This window comes from Eulemur rufifrons, chromosome 24 (genome assembly GCF_041146395.1).
Source record: "Eulemur rufifrons isolate Redbay chromosome 24, OSU_ERuf_1, whole genome shotgun sequence".
Classification (NCBI taxonomy): Eukaryota; Metazoa; Chordata; class Mammalia; order Primates; family Lemuridae; genus Eulemur; species Eulemur rufifrons.
The window spans coordinates 11,081,927-11,102,018 of NC_091006.1; the positions used below are offsets into that span (position 1 = coordinate 11,081,927).

The 20,092-nt window shown below is 57.5% G+C and overlaps 2 protein-coding genes across 2 annotated transcripts; one reads left to right on the top strand and one right to left on the bottom strand.

Annotated features, from left to right (window-relative positions):
* The first annotated feature begins 736 nt into the window (after positions 1 to 736).
* On the top strand, positions 737 to 8,710 carry CALM3 (calmodulin 3). The gene is made up of 6 exons (XM_069458553.1): positions 737 to 861; positions 5,248 to 5,278; positions 7,604 to 7,747; positions 7,917 to 8,023; positions 8,260 to 8,395; positions 8,535 to 8,710. The coding sequence occupies exons 1-6, from the start codon at positions 859 to 861 to the stop codon at positions 8,561 to 8,563; spliced, it is 450 nt and encodes a 149-aa protein (XP_069314654.1). The 5' UTR covers positions 737 to 858; the 3' UTR covers positions 8,564 to 8,710.
* A 6,360-nt stretch (positions 8,711 to 15,070) lies between these two features.
* Positions 15,071 to 19,122, bottom strand: PTGIR (prostaglandin I2 receptor). The gene is made up of 2 exons (XM_069457429.1): positions 17,952 to 19,122; positions 15,071 to 16,928 (listed from the first exon to the last, which is right to left on the bottom strand). Exons 1-2 carry the CDS (start codon positions 18,720 to 18,722, stop codon positions 16,533 to 16,535), a joined length of 1,167 nt encoding a protein of 388 aa, XP_069313530.1. The 5' UTR covers positions 18,723 to 19,122; the 3' UTR covers positions 15,071 to 16,532.
* Positions 19,123 to 20,092: the final 970 nt, after the last annotated feature.

A 20,092-nucleotide genomic window follows, 5' to 3' on the forward strand; every position in this document is an offset into this window, starting at 1 on the left:
CCCGCACACTGGTAGAACGCGTCTTAAGACGCAGACACATACTCCGGGAGGGTGGAACTTTAAGCATCGGGCAGAACCTTGAAGACCCCGCCATCTCCAAGGGCCCAGTTGGGGGCGGGGCTTCTAGACCCCAGCATTTTGGATCGAACCATCTTCCATCTGTTAAAAGGGAGAGCCGAGAAAGTCCTTCTGCCTCTTTCCCCAGGTCTTTTACCACTCCCCGGCCACCAAGACAATGTATTTCCTTCTTTATAGCCACACATTTCTCCCTTCGCCTTCTTAAGCCTCAGAGCTCCACGCAGACACACATTTGAGGCTTCCCCACCATCACCTCGCAGTGGCTCGCCCCAGTTTGACGCATTGCAGGGAAGGCCGGACCAATCGGCGCCGCGCTCTCATTTCTGCCGCGGGCCGGGCCCAATAGTGGCGCGGCTCACAGAATGACGCGTCACGCGCCGCCGAGTGGTGCCCCTCCGCCGGGGAGGAAAGTGGAGTGGGCACAGGGGGCGGGGCGCGCGGCAACAGAAAGTAGTCCTACGGCGAGAAAGCGCGCTCGGGCGCGCGCCCGGCGGCAAATCCCGGTCCTGTGCGGGGTGGGGACAAGAGATCCGCGGGCCCGTGGCTGCGGAGCGGGGCGCGGAGGGATCCGTGAGAGCCGCAGTGCGGCGGCGCGCGGGCCGGGCGAGGCGGGGCGCGCGCGGCGGCCGTTGAGGGACGGTTGGGGCGGGCGGCGGCGGCGGCGCGCGCTGCGGGCAGTGAGTGTGGAGGCGCGGACGCGCGGCGGAGCTCGAGCTGCTGCAGCTGCTGCCGCCGCCGGAGAAACCTTGATCCCCGTGCTCCGGACACCCCGGCCTCGCCATGGTGAGTGAGGTTGAGGGGGCTGACGTGGGGGCTCTGAGGGGGGCATGGCGGGGCAGGACCCCTAAGAGGGCGAGCGGACCCGGAGTGGGGGCGTCCGGGCCCCAGCGGGAGCCTCGGGACCCTCCGTGCACCTCTGCCAGGGGCGTTTGATCCCAGAGCGGAGCGTCTGGAGCCCGAAAGGCTTCTGAAAGCGACTTTAGCACCGAATGGGGTGTTTATATTCCCAAATGGCTAGCCGAGCCCCCAAAGGGGCCATTTGAACCCGGGATGGAAGCGTCTGGATTCCCAAAAGAGACTTTTGGACCCCAGAAAAGGATTTTTTTTTTTACCCAGGATGGGGAGTTTGGTCTCAGAATTGGAGTGTTTGAACCCTAGAGGGATGAAATAAGAAAAATGGGCCGGGGAGGGGAACTGTTTGGGCCCTGATGGAGGCTTTGGGTCCTGAGAGGATGTGGGAAACGGGGAACGGAGGAGGCTGGGCTGCCCCTGCAAGGGTGGCGGTGGGTAGCTGGGCCTGGGGGCAGAGGAGAGGGTCAGGGATGGGCAGTGACTTCTGCAGATTAGACCCTTTGGGGGCTGGTCTACAAAGACCAGCATTGCAGAGGAGGAGGAGGGTGAGGTGCAGGCTTAGGGGGTGGGTGGCAGCAGCGAAGATGCTCTAGAAGCCTTCTAACCTCTCAGGACTGAGAAGGATTGGGGTCGTGGAGGTGGCTAAAAGGGGGTTAGCAAGACTGGCGCTTGTCAGTAGTGGGGGAACAGGGGGCCTTGTGATTAATTTGAGGGGCAGCTGGAAAAGGTTCTGAGGTTACTAATGGGTTAATACTTGACTAGGAAGACAGAATTTTTTGATGGGTGGGGGGGAAGGTTGGGGAGGAGTGTTGTGTTTGGGTCCAGGAGAAAATGGGTTTCAAGGTGAGGGATGGGAAAGGACTTTGGTTTGGGTGGTGGGAGGTGAGGTTGAAGGAGAAAAATGAATGGCAGCCAAGGTGGGCCTGGGTTTGGAGGTGGATGTGGGGAGCTCTCTGGCAGTCTCCAGGGAAAGGCGAGGACAAAGACTGCTCAGTCTGGATTGGGAGTGGACTGCAGAGGCCAGAGGGAATGGTTAGACAGTCCCCCTTCCCAGGAATAATGGGGTTGGGCACCAGGGCAGTGGGAGCAGGTGGGCGGAGTTGTTCAGGCCCCTATTGCGCACTGAAGCTGCATGAAATGGGGGTGGGGGATCAAAGTTTGGGGCGCATCAGATGAGCCAGCTCTTTTAAGCCTACAAGCCTCACCCCCTCAACTGCCCCTTTCAGGCCGGGAGAGCTGCCTTTTCCAAATGGGTGCTGGTTTTCTCATGATCTCCAGCTCCATGCACCATTCTGCATCTCCTCACTTGTGCCAAATGACAGTGCAGTACAGTGTGGCGTCAGTGACAATCAGATGCCTATTCCCTTGCCCTCGGGGTGGGGGCTGCAGAGCTTGATCAGAGAGGGCCTTTGGGGGGACCGCTTCATCAGCCTGAGGGCCACTTGTCCCATTCAGGGCCCTCACTGAGTGCTTCTGTCAATTCACACAGCTAGGGCTTTGAGAGAAAACCAGCAGACTAGTTCTTTCCTATTCCCTGCCACCCACAACACCCACAGCCCCCCCAGGCTCAGCCTGGGAACCGAGCGCCGCCATCCTCCCTGGCAAGGCTGGGGAGAACAGGCAGCCGCTGCTGTGTATCAGATCTCATACTTGCTGACACAGACCTGATGGCTCCTCTCGCCGCTACCCCACTTTCCCCCAGCAGAAGCTTGCTAGAGGGGCCCCGAAGCACTAGCAGGTGCCAGCAGTTCCCCCCACCTCCAGAATCGGGCCCCAGCTTTGCCCTAACTAGTTTCTCTCTTCATTTGTAATCAGCAAGGTATGGGTGGGACAAGTCACTGTTAACTGGCCTTGGACTTTGGCCTGAGCTCTGTGGCTCCTCCTTGGCCCGGGTGAGGGGCCCTGGCCTTGGTTTCTGATCTCATCTAACACTGCGCTCTGGCATTGGCTGGGGGCTGGGGCAAGGCAGAGAAATAATACCCTCTTACCCTCCCCCACCCCAAGCTTTTTTTTCTCATCCAGCCCCTTGCTAGAGGCTAAGATGAGGGATAAGAAAGCAGGAGACCAGCCGGGTTATTTTGGAGACAGTTTTTGGTGAAAGCTTACAATCTGGGAAGGGAAGAAGCCCTGAGAAGGGGTCCCAGCAATCACTAATCACTTCTCAGGTGATGTTTTCTGGGCAGCAACCATGCTTTGAGATCTGTAGCTCAGAGATGGGACATTTCCGTGACCAAGCAGGGGAGTGGGTCTCCTAAATGGGAACGAGAGTGTCTGACAGGCCCTTTATGCAGAGCCACGCCTATTTGCAGCAACCCTGTGACAACCAAATGTGGCAGTACCTCATCTGCGTCTTCCAGCTTTTTGGGTGGGGAATGGCAAACACCAGCCTCCAGAGCCACTCGGGGGCATTCTGCAACCTGCCCCAGCCTCCTTGCCCCCAGCCCCTCACCGCGCTGCCCAAAGGTTGGGGAGAACTGGGCTTCTTGCAGAGCAGCGTGGTGGGGTGGGAATTCCCTGATTGGGCTCGCTTTTCCATTCTAGGCCAGGGGAAGAGAATGAAAAGCAGATGGAGTGGCAGGCCTCCTCCCCAGGCTGCTCCTGTCCTCTGTTCTTCCTCTTCCCCTCTTTCCCCTCCCCCGGCATTGCCTGCCTTTGGTAACCAGAAGCCCATCCTCTCTTCTCACTTTCCCCAAGTGGCTTCCTCAGGTGTCAGGACCGAGGCGATGGCCCCAGGCTTCTTTGCCTGTAGGAACCAAGGGGGGCAGATGGGGCAAGGGGCTTGTGGGCCTGGGGCTGCCAGGTTGGCGTTTAGGACCCCAACAACCCGGTCTTTTTTGAAGGTAATGCAGAAGAGTCTTCGTTTGGCCTCCTGACTGCCCCTTTAGACTCTGGACTTTTCCAGAATATGCATGTGTGGCATTTTTCCTTCTCTACCTTCCTTTTCCTCCCTCCCTCAGCCATCTCCCTTCTGTCATCATCACTTTGATTTCCCCCCCCATTCTGTCTATTTGGGGTTTGGCCTCAAGTTCCTCTTCCCTTAGATTTAAAAAAAAATTTTTTTTAGATCAGCAGTTCCTAATATTTGGGACGGGGTTGGGGGTGGGGGAAGCAGGCAGTGGTTGGTTCCTAGCTTCTAGAACCTCTATGCAGAATAATGCAAATATGCACAATAGTTTGCATCAGTTTCTGAGGCTCTCAAACTCAGGACTAGAACCCTGCTATGGACTTGGAGCCCCTTTCCCCTAATTGTGAAAGGAAGTAAAGGAAGGGGAACAGTCATCTGGACCCCAAGTGGTCCGAGGATGGTGGCACCTTCTTGGCAGCATTCACAGAAACCAAGGAAAATTTGTCTTTTGGTTCCCTAAAGCTAAACGTTGGGATTCAGGCCCCTATCTAGCTCCTGCCCCGTGGGATCTCTCTATCTGGCTGCTTCCCAGCACACCAGTGCGGGAGAAGCCAGTCCCTGCATTTCCTCTCCCCACCCCCCAACCCCGCATGCAGCAAGGGCTGCCTGCCACCAACTGGCCAGTCCCCAGAGTGGCCAGGCTGGAAGGGGTTAAAAACTGCAGCGCAAACAGACTTCAGTCCTTTGCCACCGCTGCTGCTGCATGCTGCAGTCCTCTCCCTGACATTTGTCCCTCCTGCCCAAAAGAAACAGAACAGAATGGTGCCCTGTGTTCACGGGGGTAAAGCGGCGGCCTCGAGCCTCACCAGAGTTCTTTCAGGCACTCACAGCAACTCAGAGCTACCAGTCAGGAGAATTTTTGCCACTTGGGTCCACTCTGCCTGGGCCTAGTGCCTCCAAATAGGTGACACAGAAACTAGCAAAGATAGCCCCAGCCATCGTTCCTCTGCCCTACCCAAGGACTGGCCTGTTTCGGTTTGGAGCCTTCTAGAGCTGCTTGATTAAGCCTCCAGGGCAACTGCTCCCTTCACGCAGCCTCTGAGGCTCGCGGCAGCAAGCCACGGGCTGTGCTGTGCCACGCCGGTGCAGCTGGTTTGGGGCTGGGGCCGGCATTTTTTCCCCACCCCTGTGGCTCCGGCACACTGGGTCGGGATTAGAAGCCCACGGGTCTAGGCAGCTTAATCGGGCCCTGCATCCGGTAGGCCTGGTTGTCCAACCCACCCCAGTCCCAGCCTGCTTTATCCTCGGGCCCTGATTCTGCCGCAGACCCTGACTCTGGTGTGCACGTCCCTTGCCCAGAGGGAATGCTTTGTGGAACTGGCCTCACCAGGGTGTGCCGGGCTGAGTAAGGAAGGTGCATCCGTGGTAGCCGACTGGCCTGGTGACTAACTTTCTCCTTCCTGCTTTTCCAGGCTGACCAGCTGACCGAGGAGCAGATCGCAGGTGAGTTTTACCGTCCCCTCATCTTCTTGCCTCAGGAAAGCTCTGTATCCCCAGCCAAACCTTATCCACCCAGGAGTAACAGCTGAAGGATGAACACATGTGCCTCAGTGACACCAAGCCCTGTGGTCCCAAGTTGTGTCTTTGCCAGATGGCAAGACAAAGGCTGTGTTCCTCTTCTGGCCCTGGGTCATCTAGGGGCTGTGATACCAGTGGCTGCAAGAGGACCCCAGCTCTCTCTCCCAGCTCAAGCCAGATAGGCTTAGAAGATGCACCCTCTGCCTCCCTGTGGGCCTGCAGAGCTCCTGTCCCACTTTAGGAGCCGCCCAGGAGATGGCTCGTCACGCCCACCTCTGCACTTGCCTGCGCTTTGCACTTCCTTCTGCACGTGCCTGCACTTGCCTTTCCCCTGCCGGCAGTGCTTCCCTCCTAGCTCCCTGCACGGGCAGCTCCTGCTCACCCTTCAGGTCGCAGCTCACATGTCACCTTGGAGAAGCCTTCCATAACCCCACCTCTCAAGCAGACAGCCTTCCTTTACTGTCCAGCATATCACTACTCCTTATTTCCTTCATAGCCTTTCTCACTGTCTGAAATTTTTTTTTATGTGTTTACCTGTTACATTTCCTGTCACTAGGTGTGAGTTTCGTGCGTTTGGGACTTGATTTTGTTGGTCTCTGCTGTATCCTCAGTACCTAGAACATAGTAGGTGCTCTGTAAATTTTTGCTGGCTAAACAAATGAATAAACAATCACGTATCTCTCAACAAGCTGAAAAGAAATCCCTGGATCCCATGTAATTCATTTTGTAGCTCCGTCAACCCCCAGAAAGATCAGGTACAGAGACTGTTATGTGATTGTTCCCATGTCCCCCTCTTCTCCAAACTGAGCTGCCTGAAGGCAGGGACCAGCTCTTGGTTTATCTCCTTAGCTGCAGCCAGCACAAAGTAGATAAGGGGGAAGATGCCAAGAATGGGCTCCCGGCCCCACCGACCACCCGAACCCCAGCTTCACTCTCAGGTTCAACCAGCTATGTGACAAGTACTGAATGCCCAGCTTCTGAACTGGGAGGAGGCAGGAATGGACTTCCCTTCTTTTATTTCTGCCCCCACCCCCTAACACACAGAGTCACACCTGCAGCTTCAAAATTTTGGCCCCTGGCAGCTCTGGCGACCGCTGAGGAAAGGAGAGGACTGCCTTGTTTAGTGTCCAGGGAGCTCACAGTGCCCAGCTGACCCACTGCCCTGCCCTCCCCAAGAACAAGAAGGCCTCGGCACAGGGAAGTGCCAACATCCCCAAGGAGACTCTTACATTTTCTCAGGGCCTGGAGGTTCAGGGTCACAGTTGCCCAGCTGTGTGTATCCCACCCCACCTGCCACCCACACCCCAACTCTCTGCCCTTGTGTAACACAAACACTCTGCTTTTCACCTTGTCCCCATTAGCAAAGTGTCCACCACCTCACCCCAGCCCACAGCCTCTGGGAATAGGCTGCCAGGCATCTGTTCTTTGAGGGTTGGGGGCAGGGGAGCACCAGGTGCCAAAATGGGTCCAGTGGGAGGGCAGGAGCCACGTGCTTCCCTCCCCGCTCAGCAAACAGTATCTCCCCACTCCTGATGCGTCCCCAGCTGTGGCCTTCCCACTCAGCACCACTAGCTCCTCATCCTCCTGGCTTGGCAGCCGGCCCCTCGCCTCCCATCCCCCCAGCCACCCCACGCACTGTCCATCAGCCGTGCTCTGCCGACCACCCCCATACTTCACCACACACAGTGGCTCAGCTCCTCTGGAAGTGGGTAGCACCCACAGCGGGGGACAGGGTTGGCAGTCCCAGTCAGAAGGGATTCGATGCCCACGTTTCCTCTTCAGCCCAGCCAGCGGCATTCCACGGCCTCCCCTCCCTTTTCTCCCCCACCCTTCCCTTCCCAGCCGGTTGACCTTGGCTAGTGTACTTCAAATGAAGAATTCTCTTAGCTCTCATCCACTCTGTAACTTTGGTCCATTTCCTTATTTGAGGGAGAAGCCAAAGCCAGGGACCAAAAAGAAATGTAGAATTATCTAGTGACAGCTGTCGGCCCATCTTCCCCATGGTCTCCACTGAGCTGGGACAGCTGAAAGGACAGCTTTGCCTGGCACAGCGCAGATGTTCAGTGAAAGGAGGAAGGGTTCTGCCCTGAGCGCTGCGGAGAGAGGGTCAGGCAGGACTTAAAGTCTGTCCCAGTTTCTTTAGGTGGGGCTGACTCCCTTGGCCTTCCTCCAGGGAGGAGTCCAGCATCCGGAGGGAAGGATTTTCCCATGGGCCTCTTGACCCCTGACTCAGTCCCCTTCTTCCCCCAGAGTTCAAGGAGGCCTTCTCCCTCTTCGACAAGGATGGAGATGGGACTATCACCACCAAGGAGTTGGGGACAGTGATGAGATCCCTGGGACAGAACCCCACTGAAGCAGAGCTGCAGGACATGATAAATGAGGTGGATGCAGATGGTGAGTCCCCAGGGAGAGTGTGGGCAGCCCTACTCCTGGTCACCCCAGATGACCACAGGGAGCCTCCCTCGGGGTGATGGATAAGCCAGTGTCTCCTCTGCTGGGGCTCTGGGGTCATCTCCCAGGGCCCAGGTCTAGAGCATTCCCCCCTCCTTTCCCCACTTGCCAGGGAACGGGACCATTGACTTCCCGGAGTTCCTGACCATGATGGCCAGAAAGATGAAGGACACAGACAGTGAGGAGGAGATCCGAGAGGCGTTCCGTGTCTTTGACAAGGTAAGCCGTCCTTTCCAGGGACAGCTCTGACATCGATGCCAGCCTTCGGGCAGACAGACTAGAACTGGAGCCACTGAGCCACCACTCCCCGTGCTGGCCCCACTGCTCCCCTCCTCTGCCACCTCGCACAGCCCCCTGCACTCTGCTCGCTGCCAAGCGAGGGTGATGACGGCCCCTCTTGCTGCCTCTCTCCCACCGGGAGGAGTGCCTGTGAAAGCCTTTGTCCCCACCCCCAGGATGGGAATGGCTATATCAGCGCCGCTGAGCTGCGTCATGTAATGACGAACCTGGGGGAGAAGCTGACCGACGAGGAGGTGGATGAGATGATCAGAGAGGCTGACATCGATGGAGACGGCCAGGTCAATTATGAAGGTGAGCCTGTGCCAGCCTGTCTGGGGGGCAAGCAGAGAGTCGCGGCTTCGGCAACAAGCCCCCGGGTCCCCTGTGTCAGAGTGCTGCTGGCCGCTGGGCCTGCTCGCCTGATGTCGTCTCTCTCTGTTTCACTTCACAGAGTTTGTACAGATGATGACTGCAAAGTGAAGGCCCCTGGGCAGCTGGTGATGCCCGTTCTCTTGATCTCTCTCTTCTCGCGCGCGCACTCTCTCTTCCACACTCCCTTGCGTACCCCGGTTCTAGCAAACACCAATTGATTGACTGAGAATCTGATAAAGCAACAAAAGATTTGTCCCAAGCTGCATGATTGCTCTTTCTCCTTCCTGAGTCTCCCTCCACGCCCCCCATCTCCTCCTTTCGCCCTCCCCTCTTGCACCCACATCTCTCAAGGCCTGATGCATTCATAAGACGAATCCCTCCCCAGTTCCCTTAGGGGAGCCTCTGCCCTCCTCTAGCCCGGGTGGCTCTCCTCCGTTTCGGTTTGTTCCCTTTTGTTTGTCATCTTCTTTTGGGTGCTGGGGTGGCTGCCAGCCCTGTCCTGGGACCTGCTGGGGAGGGAACTGAGGCCCTGGCCCAGGCAGAAGAGCATGCCCTCTGCTGTTGCATGCAACCAGCCCTGTGATTCTGTGTGCAGGTCCCAGCAGCCTTTTGGGGCAGGGGTGCCAAGAGAGGCATTCCAGAAGGACTGAAGGGGCACTGAGGAATTGTGGCATTGACCAGATGTGGCCCAGGAGGGGGTCGAGGGGCAAGGGGGTCCTGGAAGCTGGCATTCTTTTACTACTGGAGGGGGCCGACTCACAGAAGGGGACTGACAGAGTGGGCAACACTCAGATCCCGCTGGCCGCCGCCGTTCTGGAACCATCGGATTGGCTTTCTGAGGTGTGGCTGGGTGGGGGACTGCTCATTTGGCCACTCTGCAAATTGTACTTGCCCACGTTCCTAAAGCAATCTCAAGCTGTTCTGTAAATACCTGGTGCTAACATCCCATGCCGCTCCACCCTCCTGATGCACCCCCCCACCCCGCGCCCCACCGCCTGAGGGCCCGTCCTAGGAATGGATGTGGGGATGGTCGCTCTGTAATGTGCTGGTTACCCCTTTTTTCCCCTTATGGCCCTTAAAATTTTGATTTTGTTCTAAACCATGCTGGGCTGGCTGAAGGGTGGGGAGAGGGAAGATGGGCCCCACCATGCTCTCAAGAGAACATACCTGCAATAAAACGGTCTCGTCGGCCAGCCGCCCAGAGGACGGCAGCCGAGGGCAGCCTCTGCTTCCGGGTCAGCCGGCACCTCCCGCTTCTCCGTGGTGACTTGGCGCCGCTTCCTCACATCCGTGCTCTGTGCCCGCCTCTCCCCGTGCCCACCTGCCTGCCCCCACATTCCCCAGCGGAGAGCATGATCCGTGCCCTTGCTTCTGACTTTCGCCTCTGGGACAAGTAAGTCAATGTGGGCAGTTCAGTCGTTCTGGGTCATTTTCCCTCTTCCGATCATTTCATCTGGTCCCCTCGGCTCCCACCCCACACTGCCCAGGTCGATCAAGTGGCTTTTCCTGGGACCTGCCCAGTTTTGAGAATCTCTTCTCATCCACCCTCTGGCACCCAGCCTCCGAGGGAGGGAGGGACGGGGCATAATGGGAGACCCAGCCGAGAGCTGAGGGTAAGGGCAGGTAGGCGTGAGGCTGTGGACATTTTCGGAATGTTTTGGTTTTGTTTTTTTTTTTAAACCGGGCAATATTGTGTTCAGTTCAAGCTGTGAAGAAAAATATATATCAATGTTTTCCAATAAAATACAGTGACTACCTGATTGGCTCCTCCCCTCTTATCTCAGTTTCTGGGCCTGCCATGCCCTTCCTCCATGCTGGCTCTAAAGATGTGTCCAGTCAGTGCGGCAGAGTGGGCACCTCTGAGTCCAAGTTCTGATCCCGTGTAGACTGCAGGGTCGTCAAGGGCAGGACACTGTCCTGGATACGTCAGTCACAAACAGACTGCAGGGCGAGAACTGAGAGGCAGACCCGCCACGCCCCAGGAGCACGAAGAGAAGGGTCCACTCCAGCTCAGCCCAGTCAGGTGGCAGGATTGAGCCAAGACCTGAAAGATGGGCAGTCGCCTAGCTGGAAGGGAGGGAAGGGTGTTCCAGTCAGAGAGAACAGCATATGTAGAAGCCCTGAGGCAGGAGGAACTATGAGGCTGGTGAGCGCCTAGAGTGGCATGGGGCCACATGAGAGGAAGGTGGGGCACACCTGCGGGGAGCTCAGCAGGGTGCCTTGGGGAAGGGGGTGGCATTCGCCAAGTGTGGATATGCAGTGGTCAGGAAACAGGCACGGTCCGGAGCCCACAGGGCATGGGACTCAGGGTCAGTTTGACACAAGAAGCCCAGAACAACTGCAAACTACGGAAAGCTCATTAACTTCCTTGTGAGGGAAATGAAGAAGAGAGGGCTCCCATTGCTGTGGGCTATAGTGGAGGGATGTACCAGAGTTCTCAGGGGCCTTTCCCAAAATACATGTGTTCCCTCCCACCGCCAACGCTAGAAATCCCACAGCCTTGTCCCTCAGGGAATGGAGAGCGAAAGGTTAATGAACATTGTCTTTAACTTCTGAGCTGCTCACACAACCATAGGAGCTAGGCAGGAGTGGACCAGGGACAGAAATCAGTAGAATAAAAGGTCCTTGCACTCATCTTCACCTGGCCTTGGAAGGTTGGAGAAGCCTGGCAGGGCAGATCCTCAGGGCCTCCACTGGGTCTGGCTGGTGTGTGCCAGCCACTGGAGCCCAGCACAGCAGGGGGAGAAGTCGGGAGTGGCAAGCCATTCTTCCAGAGCCCCAGCTTCTGTGCCCACTTTTCCTGCCACCCGGTGTGGTTTGGCATTTGGTGGCGCAACAAAGATGGCAGAATGTGGTGTATGAGAACTCAGGGCCTGGGCCCAACGACCTGCCTGAGCTTCCTGGCTTCTGCACTTGCTGCCCCACAGCCTTGGGCAGACGCCTTACCATCTCTGGACCTCAGTGACCCTGTCTATGGAATGGGGGTATAACAGTACCTACCCCCTGGGCTGAGGATTGGGTGTGAGACGGCAGGAACGAGGCCTGAGGTACTAAGTGCTCAGCAAGCATCAGCCATTGTTCGTCGGGTGCTTCCTCCTTCACAGGCTGTCTTCTGAGCTCCGCACCCTCCGTCTCACCGGGGCCTGGAAGCAGCCCTCCGGACTGGGTCCTGTTACTCCCCAACTTGCTGACTAGGAAGCGAGGGCCCAGAGGAGTGAAGTCACCACTCCAAAGTTATAAAGCAAGAAGTGGGTGGCAGAGCTGCCGTCTGAACCAGATCTGACCCTAAGGAGTCTAAGCTTCCAACTGCTGGGCTTTAGAGTTCAGTGGTAGTTTTAAAAAAACACTTCAGGCAGGCCAGAGACAGCCAGTGGGGGAGGCTAGCCTGAAGCTGGTGGTGGGGTCTGGGATGGGAACTACCCCCTTAGCAGCCAAGGTGTCTGTGGAAAATTCTGGTCTAGCATCTCTGTGACAGGCTTTGGGCTCAAATCCCAGTTTGACTACTCACTGGAGCGAGCCTTTGCACTCTGCTAAGCCTCGAGGGCCACCCCTGAGCGTGTCATCTGTAAAAAGAAGATCCAAAAATTATGCACCTCGGTGGGTTATGCCAAGCTCTTTGTAGACATCATCTCATTTAATTCGCACTCAGGCCGGATGGAGTCATGCTAAAATTCAGTCCCTGCTGAGGGTGTGCATCCTCTGCCTGGGGCAGGGGAGAAGTCAGTAGAGATCCCACAGGAAGGGAGTGGAGGCCGGGCAGGTGGAGCTGCTTGCAGCCCCCCACACTTCTTGGAAGTGGCTGAGATCCCAAACGCCCACGCTTTCACCCACGGCATCCCGTCGCCTGCTCTCAGCTGCCTAGCATTAGTGTCCCCCTTGGGCCCTATGGTTTAAAAGACTTTTACTCTCAGACAGGCTACATTATTAAATAATCATCACTTCCCTCTCCCATTCTTTATTAATCAAAGACATAGATGGCACTGAGCTTCTAATGCCCCTGGGCAAGCACTGAGGGCAGCCGGCTCCAGCCCAAAGCAGAGAACTGCCTGGATCGGGAATCATTTCCAGCTCAGGGTCACATGTCTGCCAGACCAGCTCAAAACCTGTCCTGGGGAAGCGATAGACAGGGGCATACACCGAGGGTGCCCTGCCAGAGCCCTCGTGAGGGCTCACCAGGTCCTCTTCATTTGTGGCTCTGGGCCACTTCTAAGTGTCACGCCCAGTGTGACCAGCAGGTGGGGCAATGACCACAGAAGGCCTCAGAGAGCTGCCACTCCGGGACCAGCCATGGTGTGTGGGTGTTTCATTGTGGGTCAGGCCTAGTGCTGGGGAAATGGAAATGAATAAAGAAATGAATTTTAAAATGAATGAAGTCTCCCTGAGGGAGACAGACCCATCCCCAGTATGTGATTTCCTGAGCCCCGCCCCAGACTAGGGCAGGTGCCCAGGTCTAGTAGGGTTGGCCCCTTGTATCCATGGGGTCGGACCAACCTCAGATAGAAAATATTCTAAATAAATAAATATAAAAATAATACAACAGGCCGGGCACACTGGCTCATGCCTGGAATTCTAGCACTTTGGGAGGCCGAGGCAGGAGGATGACTTGAGCCCAGGAGTCTGAGGTTCCAGGGAGCTGTGATGACGCCACTGTATTCTAACCCAGGCAACAAAGAGAGACCCTCTCTCAAAAAATAAAGTATACAGGATGATGTGAATAGGTTATATGCAAATACTTAGACATTTTACGTAAGGGACACGAGCATTTGCAGATTTTGGTATCTGAGGGGAATCCTAGACCCAATACTGAAGGACAACTGTGTACGTTCTCACAGATCTTTGCACTGCGCCGCTTACTACATAGCACAGCTTGTAATTTTGTATCTTAGCTGCTTATTATAACACATATTTGTGTGATTATTTAATTGTCGCCCCACTGGATCGTGAGCAAGGTAGGGCCAATGCTGTGTCAGTCACCGCCATGTCCCCAGGGGCGCAGAGCAGCCTCAGCCCAGAGAGGCTCCAGGGAAAGTGTGTTGAATTAATGAATGAACATACAGGAGGCCAGAGAAGGGAAGTGTTAGATGCCGGGGTCGAAGCTGTTGGCACAACAGAAGCCTCAGGTCCCGCTCAGCCATTCCTTCCACCCAGAAACCCTCGTCCCAACCCTGCCCATTTTGGGGACAGGACTGTCTCCCCAACCCCATGGACTGTGAGTCCCAGGAGGCCAGGGCCAGGGCCGTCTCTGTCACTGCCATGTCCCCAGCATCACAGGGACAAGCCCTGACATACAGAAAGCTCTCAGCAAGACCCTGCGGGATGGGTGAGCAGGCACATCTGTGCCGTGACAGGGTCCAGGGAGGAGTGGCTAAGTCTTCTAGGACGTGGGACAGTGTAAGGAGGATGTTGGAGGGCAGGGGTGCTTCTGACGGATGAAGAAAGGAAAAAATTGTTCCAGGAAGAGTGAGCAAAATAAGCACAGATGTGGGTGCCCAGAAGGTGTGAAGCCTCTTTGAGGACACTGCAGAGGTGTCATAAGGCCACGGCCTTCAGGGGAGTGGAGCTTGGGGACGGTCCTCGGCCTCCAGGCAGGGGAGCCCTTGGAGCTTGGCAAGCTGGGCAGTGACTGCCAGACAGCACTTTCCGGACAGGTCTGAGGCAGCTGGCAGAGAGGATGAACTTTGCAGGTCGGAAGTCAGGATCCCTGCTGGAAGTTTCCAAGTCATCCCCAAGGGGCTGTGGGTGGACGGAGTGGGTGTGGTCTGCAAACCCCTGGCCTGGTGGACAGAGGTGGGGGGCTGAGCCGGCAGAAAACCAGCCTCCTCTGCGTCCTCTCTTTGCCTCCATGCCCACCCGAAACGGGACCAATGACAACACCCTCCTCAGGTGAGGAGGCTGTGGTTCAGTGCCCAGAGTGCCCTGGTACGGCGAGCCCTAGGAGGTCAAAGGGACGGAACTAACCCACCCTCAGGGCTGACACAGACAAGAAACGAGCGCTCCCCCCATTCCCTTCCCCAGCACCCCTCCCCCACCCCCACCCCGCCCATCCCTCCTTCACCATCCTGGGGGCTGGGGGTGGGGGGGGATCCTTGAGTCTGTTCCTGCTGAGAGGCCAGGCCAGGTTTGGTGACAAAGCCAGGACCCAATCTGATGTTTCCTGACTGGTTTTTTGTTTTTTATAAGAGTGGACTTTTTTATTATTAAATTCAACCAATATAATATTACTCTGTCAAGACTGCTGTTTCTAAATATTTTCGTGCAACTTTTTTTCAGTACTCTATTTTTTTAATTGTGGTCGGATAATCCATAGCACGAAAGTTTTCATTTTAACCGTTTTAAAGGTACAGTCCCCTGGCAGTTGGTGCATTTGCACTGTTGTGCAACCATCACCACTCTCGAGTTCCAGAACATTCCTCATCCCAAAACAAAACTCCAAACCCATGAATCCATCTCCTTGACCTGTTTTTAACTCTCCCAGACACCTCTTGTTCTTCTTTATTGTGGTTTGAAACATAGTGACTGAGAAAAAAAAGTCAAAACAATGAAGCAAAGCATTGCTTTTTTTTAAATCTTGTTTGCCCAGATAACAATAGCAACAACAACGATGGCAATAATGGTAACATTTCTTGTGGGCTTTATTCCAGGCTCTGTGCTAAATTGCTTTTTAGAGCAACTCTGTCCTGAAAGCAACCCTGTAAACTAAGTACTAGATTATGATCACAAGGAAACCAAGGTCCCCTGGAGATGGACAGCTAGGCCTGCTCCCTCTGCTCTGCCCTCCTCTCCCTGTGTGTCGCAGCCCAGGTGATTGCCCCCTCTGCACCTTGATCCCAGCCTCAAGAGAAAGGCTCTAGTGACAGGCTGATGCCAGGCATGGTGGCCCAGCTACTTGGAAGGCTGAGGCAGGAGGATCACTTGAGCCCAGGAGTTCAAGGACAGCCTGGACAACATAGCAAGACCCCTATCTTTGAATAAAAAATAATGGGCTGTTGTGTGGATGGAGGGAGAGGCGTGTGAGCTGCTGTTGTCTTTATGGGTGGCTCAGGCCTTGCCCACCCCAGTCATCCCCAGGTGTGGATTTATTGTTTTAACCCGGGGTGGGGGACGGGGGTAGTGAGAAAGGGGAACTGAGGCTGGCAGTGCAGGGGACCGGGGGTTCCCATTCACCCTCCCCCACCAGACGCCAACTCACTTCCATTATGCTAGTCAGCTCACCAGCCCTCGCTGAGTATTTGTTGAATGAATGAATGAAATCTTTGTGAGGGCTCCAAGGACGCATGAGGTGAGGTCAGGCTCTGTAACGAGACGGCTATTTATTCAGGAGCCTGGGGACAGGTATGGGACTTGGGTCTGCATTCTGGGGCAGTCCCTGGGCTCTGCACACCCCGCCCCTTCAACCACCAGCTTCTCCATCTGTCTCCCCACCACCCGCACCCACAGTCCATGTCTCAGGCCCACCAAGCTAGGCGGAGCGTCTCAGGCCCCTTTTGTACCAGGCACGTGTCCTGCATTGTCACGCACAACACAGCAGCTTCTGCTTCCTCCCGCCTCCCCTCGGGGTGCCAGGGCTCCCAAGTGTGACAGGGCTGGGCAGCGAGGGGAGGCAGGGAGCTTTTCCAAGAATCCCTGGCTCTCCTGGGGCAGAGAGGGCTCGGCTCTTGGACTGGCTTGGGAGAGGGCAGGGCCACCCCTGGGAATTTGGGGTGGGCAGCTGGGCCCCCTTAATGGATGAGGAAAGGAGCCAACACCCCAACTGGAGGAGACCTGAGTACATAGAAGCCGCTGGGAACTTTTCTGCCTTCTAAATATTTAGACAGTGAGATGGATGGAGACTCCAGGACCAAAGCAGGCCGGCCAGGCCACTGGTTATTTTGAGAGCTATTCTTTCTGTGCTCCAGGATAAATGTTCCCTCTGTCCCTCACTCTCCTCCCCGAGCCCGCATGCAGGAGCAATAGCAGCTGACGGTCCCCAGAGTTCGGGGCCAAGGTTCTGGCATCTGCACCCATCAGCCGTGTCCCTGGTTTTCTGGCTCCCGTTCCCTGAAGACAGGGCTGGAGATCACAGGGTCAGCTTAGGATGTCAGCAGAGGGAACAGGCGACAGTGGCCTCTGCTTTGGATGGCGTTCCCACGGTGCTGCTGCCGCCGGACCGCTGTGCAGGAGGCAAGGGTGCCGCCTGCCTCTCGCCCCAGGCTGACAAAGGCACCCAGCTCCCTTCCTTCCCCTCATGGGCAGAGGGGTCCTCCCTTGGGTCCCTCCTCCCAGAGACGGGCTGGGAGAGGGAAGTGTGCGTGTCGCCTCGGGTGGGCCCAGGACACAGGCAGCAGAACCAGAGCTTGAGTTGCTGGAAGACGGCCTTGCGGAAAAGGATGAAGACCCAGGGGTCCAGGATGGGGTTGAAGGCATTGAAGCGGAAGGCAAGGAGGTCCCCCATCTCGCTGCTGTCGGGGCTGATGGCCTGGGTGAAGCCGCGGATCTGAGGGCGGGGCGGGGGTGTCAGAGAGCACCCACGAGTCCTCTGCCCTCCGCCCACCCGCACCCTGGCTCCCACTTGCTCACCAGCAGGAATGAGGAAGGGGTGGATGTCAGAGAGAGAGGAAATAAGATAAGATGAAAATCAAGCAGCAAATGCATCCGGGGAGCAGAGGGAAGGAAAGCCCCGGCAGAGGCCTGGAGGGAGAGAGATGGGGGTTGGGCATGTGGGCCCCCCTGCCCTTTGCAGCGGGGAGGACCCTCGGGCTCCACAGATTTCTGAGTCTGATGCCTCCGGGCCCTGACACTGCAGGCAGAGCTGTGGTTGTGCCCGTGCGTATTTGTCCACAGCTTGCAGTCTCCGAGCCATCACCACCCCTGAAAAGGTTTAAGGACGCCCACATCCAGCCCAGCCCCTTGCATTTTACAGAAAGAGAAACCGAGGCCCAGAATAAAGGTGGCACGACCGGGTGTCACAGACACTGGGTGGGAACCAAGGTCTGTGCTGCGCTGGTGGAGGAAGGGCAGGGCCGGAGCCCTGGCAGGAAATCGAGGCAAGGATGTGAGGGTGAGGCCCAGGCTGGGGAAGTGGGGAGCCCAGTGGGTGGAGGTCAGGCCCTGGAATCAGAGGACCCAGGGGGGAGACCTGGCTTTTTGTGCCTGTCCTGCTTGTGGAATGGGTGCACATGGTCGCTTTAAAGATGATCTGAGAAAGTATCTGTAAGCCACTAGGCACCTGCCGGCATACAGCAAGTGCTCAGAGAACGGTGGGCCTTGTTCTCATTACAGGGGCAGGGGAAGGAAGGGGTGCGCTTGAGTAGTGGGGGCTGGGGACGGTCGCAGGGGAGACCAGGAGTCAGGAGGAGTCGATAGGGCAGAAGCAAATGGGGAGAGACTTGAGAAAGTCAGGCGGTTTTGACTGTGGACAAAGCCTCTGCCTGACCTCCTTTGAGTCTCAGCTTCCCCATCTGTGAAATGGGCACAACCCTCCTTCCCTCCCCTCCCGCCAGCTTCAGGGGCGACTCACCGTGAGAGGCAGGGAGCACACGGCCATGATGCCCGTCATGAGGGCCAGCAGAATCAGGTAGTCAACCTCGTTCTCGCCCGCCCGGGGGCCGGGCACCACCGAGCCCGAGTGGCGCCTCTGCTGGCGGTACATGCGGCACAGGCTGAGGGTGACAGAGCCGTTGCAGAGGAAGATGGCGGCCACCAGCAGGGCCACGAGGCTGGCGTAGGCCAGCGAGAAGGCGCAGCCGCCGGGCTCGGCCGAGCGCAGGCGGACGAAGCACCAGCTGCCCGGGCAGTACTGCTGGTGCTGGCCCAGGCCCGCCAGCGGCAGCGCGCAGAAGAGCGCGCAGAAGGCGTAGATGGCGGGCAGCGCCAGGCGGGCGCAGCGGGGCGCGTCCAGCCGCGCGTACCGGTAGGGGTGGCTGAGCGCCAGGCAGCGCTCCACGGCCATGGCGAAGAGGATGAGCGTGGAGGCCAGGCCGAAGAAGGTCATGGCGAAGGCGAAGGCGTCGCACAGTGCGTGCCCGCCCTGCGCCAGGCCCAGCAGCGAGCTGTTGCGGGCGTAGGCCACGAACACCGCCGGGCTCAGGAAGCACGTGCCCAGCAGGTCTGTCACCGCCAGCCCGGTGACCAGCACGGCGAAGGCCGACGGGCGGGACCGCCGCCGCCACGCGCCCAGGATGCCCAGCGCAAGCCCGTTGCCCGCCACGCCCGCCACGAACATCAGGGTGCTGGTGGCCGGCCCCACCGAGCCCCGCACGTAGGTGAGGTTCCGGCACGAATCCGCCATCCCCGGCCTGGGCTGGAGGGTCCCCAAGGGCAGGAGGCGGGGGTCACCACCAGCCGGGCCTCCCCTGTGGCCAGCTCAGAGGCTCAGGGGCCACTGTCCCTGTGGCAGCTGGGGTGACCCGGCCAACCCCAGTTCTCCTTGTCTCCTCCTGTGTGCCTGCGTTTCTCTCCGTCTGTCTCCTCCAGTCCCTCTCTGTCCCTCTGTCCCTCTCTGTCTCTCTCTCTCCTTCCCCCCACTTATTTCTTTCTATCTGTCTCTGTCCTTCTCTCTCTGGGCGTCCCTAGTTTGTGCTTTCTCTCTGTGTCTCTTTCTGTCTCCCTGTCTCTGTCCCCTCCCTTGCCCTCCTCTCCCTTTCTCCCTCACCCCCAGCCCTCTGTCCCCTCCTTCCCTGCACCCCTCTTTCCCAGGCCCTCCTCACCGCCAATCTGCAGGCTCTCAGTCTGCAGCCCCGTCCCCTGCTCCTCTCACCCCCTGGCTGCCTTGCTCCGTGTCTTGTGTCTTTCGCTGTGTGTCAGTCTCCTGTGTCAGCTTCTCCTTCCCGCCCTCCTTCCCTCCCTCCCTCTCTCCCTACTCATCTTGCCGGCTCACCCCGCTTTTTCATTTCCTCTCTCTGCCCCGCCCTCCCTCCCCCAGCAATCTCCAGAGGTCCCCTGGGCTCCCTGCTGCCTTCCCTGGCTACTCCCTATACCCACCCCCGAGTAGTACATCCATCACCACCTCTGCCCCTCTCCTCTTCCCACCCCCTCCTCCCCTCCCTCCCCTCCCTCCCCTCCCCCTGTCCTCTCTCAGTCTCCATCCCCAGCCACCTGCCACCTCCCCATACATAGGTCTCTTCCTTTCTCTAGTCCAGGTGGAGATCCCTGAGTCTTCATTACTCAGGTTTGGAGCCCACCAGGGGGGCCAAGAAGGACCCGAGGGGCACAAGTGACCAGTTTCTGAGGGGGTGGCCATGGCCTGGGCTGTCTCAGGGTGGCCTCTGGTGTCTATTCTGGGCTCCAGGCCCCAGGCTCAGGACGTTGCCCAGGGATTGAGAAATGACCAGGAAATTCCTCCCTGATGCAGTGTTTTCCAGACACTGCTGAGATTTCTGTTCCCTGGACACAATTCACTCCTTCCAGAAGGCTGAGGAAGGAGGTGGCCTATCCAGAGAAAAAAATGCCATCTCTCGAGCCTGTCTCCGGGTTCCCAGCTCCCCGGGGCAGAGCCCTGAGAAGGGAGCATGGAGGAGCGTATTTGGTGTCCACTTGAATGGGACAGGCCTGGGGGACTCCATGGCCCATTATCACAGGGACAAACCCGCTGCCCTCTTGCTTCTCAACACAGAACTCCCAGGCCCCAGGCCAAGCTCTGATGACCTTGACCTCCAGGAA

Bases quoted from the DNA above. Each gene is read 5' to 3' on its own strand.
- CALM3 (XM_069458553.1), top strand. The intron at 7,748-7,916 runs GTGAGTCCCCAG...CCCACTTGCCAG, and splicing joins AAATGAGGTGGATGCAGATG to GGAACGGGACCATTGACTTC. The intron at 8,396-8,534 runs GTGAGCCTGTGC...TTCACTTCACAG, and splicing joins CGGCCAGGTCAATTATGAAG to AGTTTGTACAGATGATGACT.
- PTGIR (XM_069457429.1), bottom strand. From the start codon at position 18,722: ATGGCGGATTCGTGCCGGAACCTCACCTACGTGCGGGGCTCGGTGGGG. The intron at 16,929-17,951 runs GTGAGTCGCCCC...CCCCGCCCTCAG, and splicing joins TGTGCTCCCTGCCTCTCACG to ATCCGCGGCTTCACCCAGGC.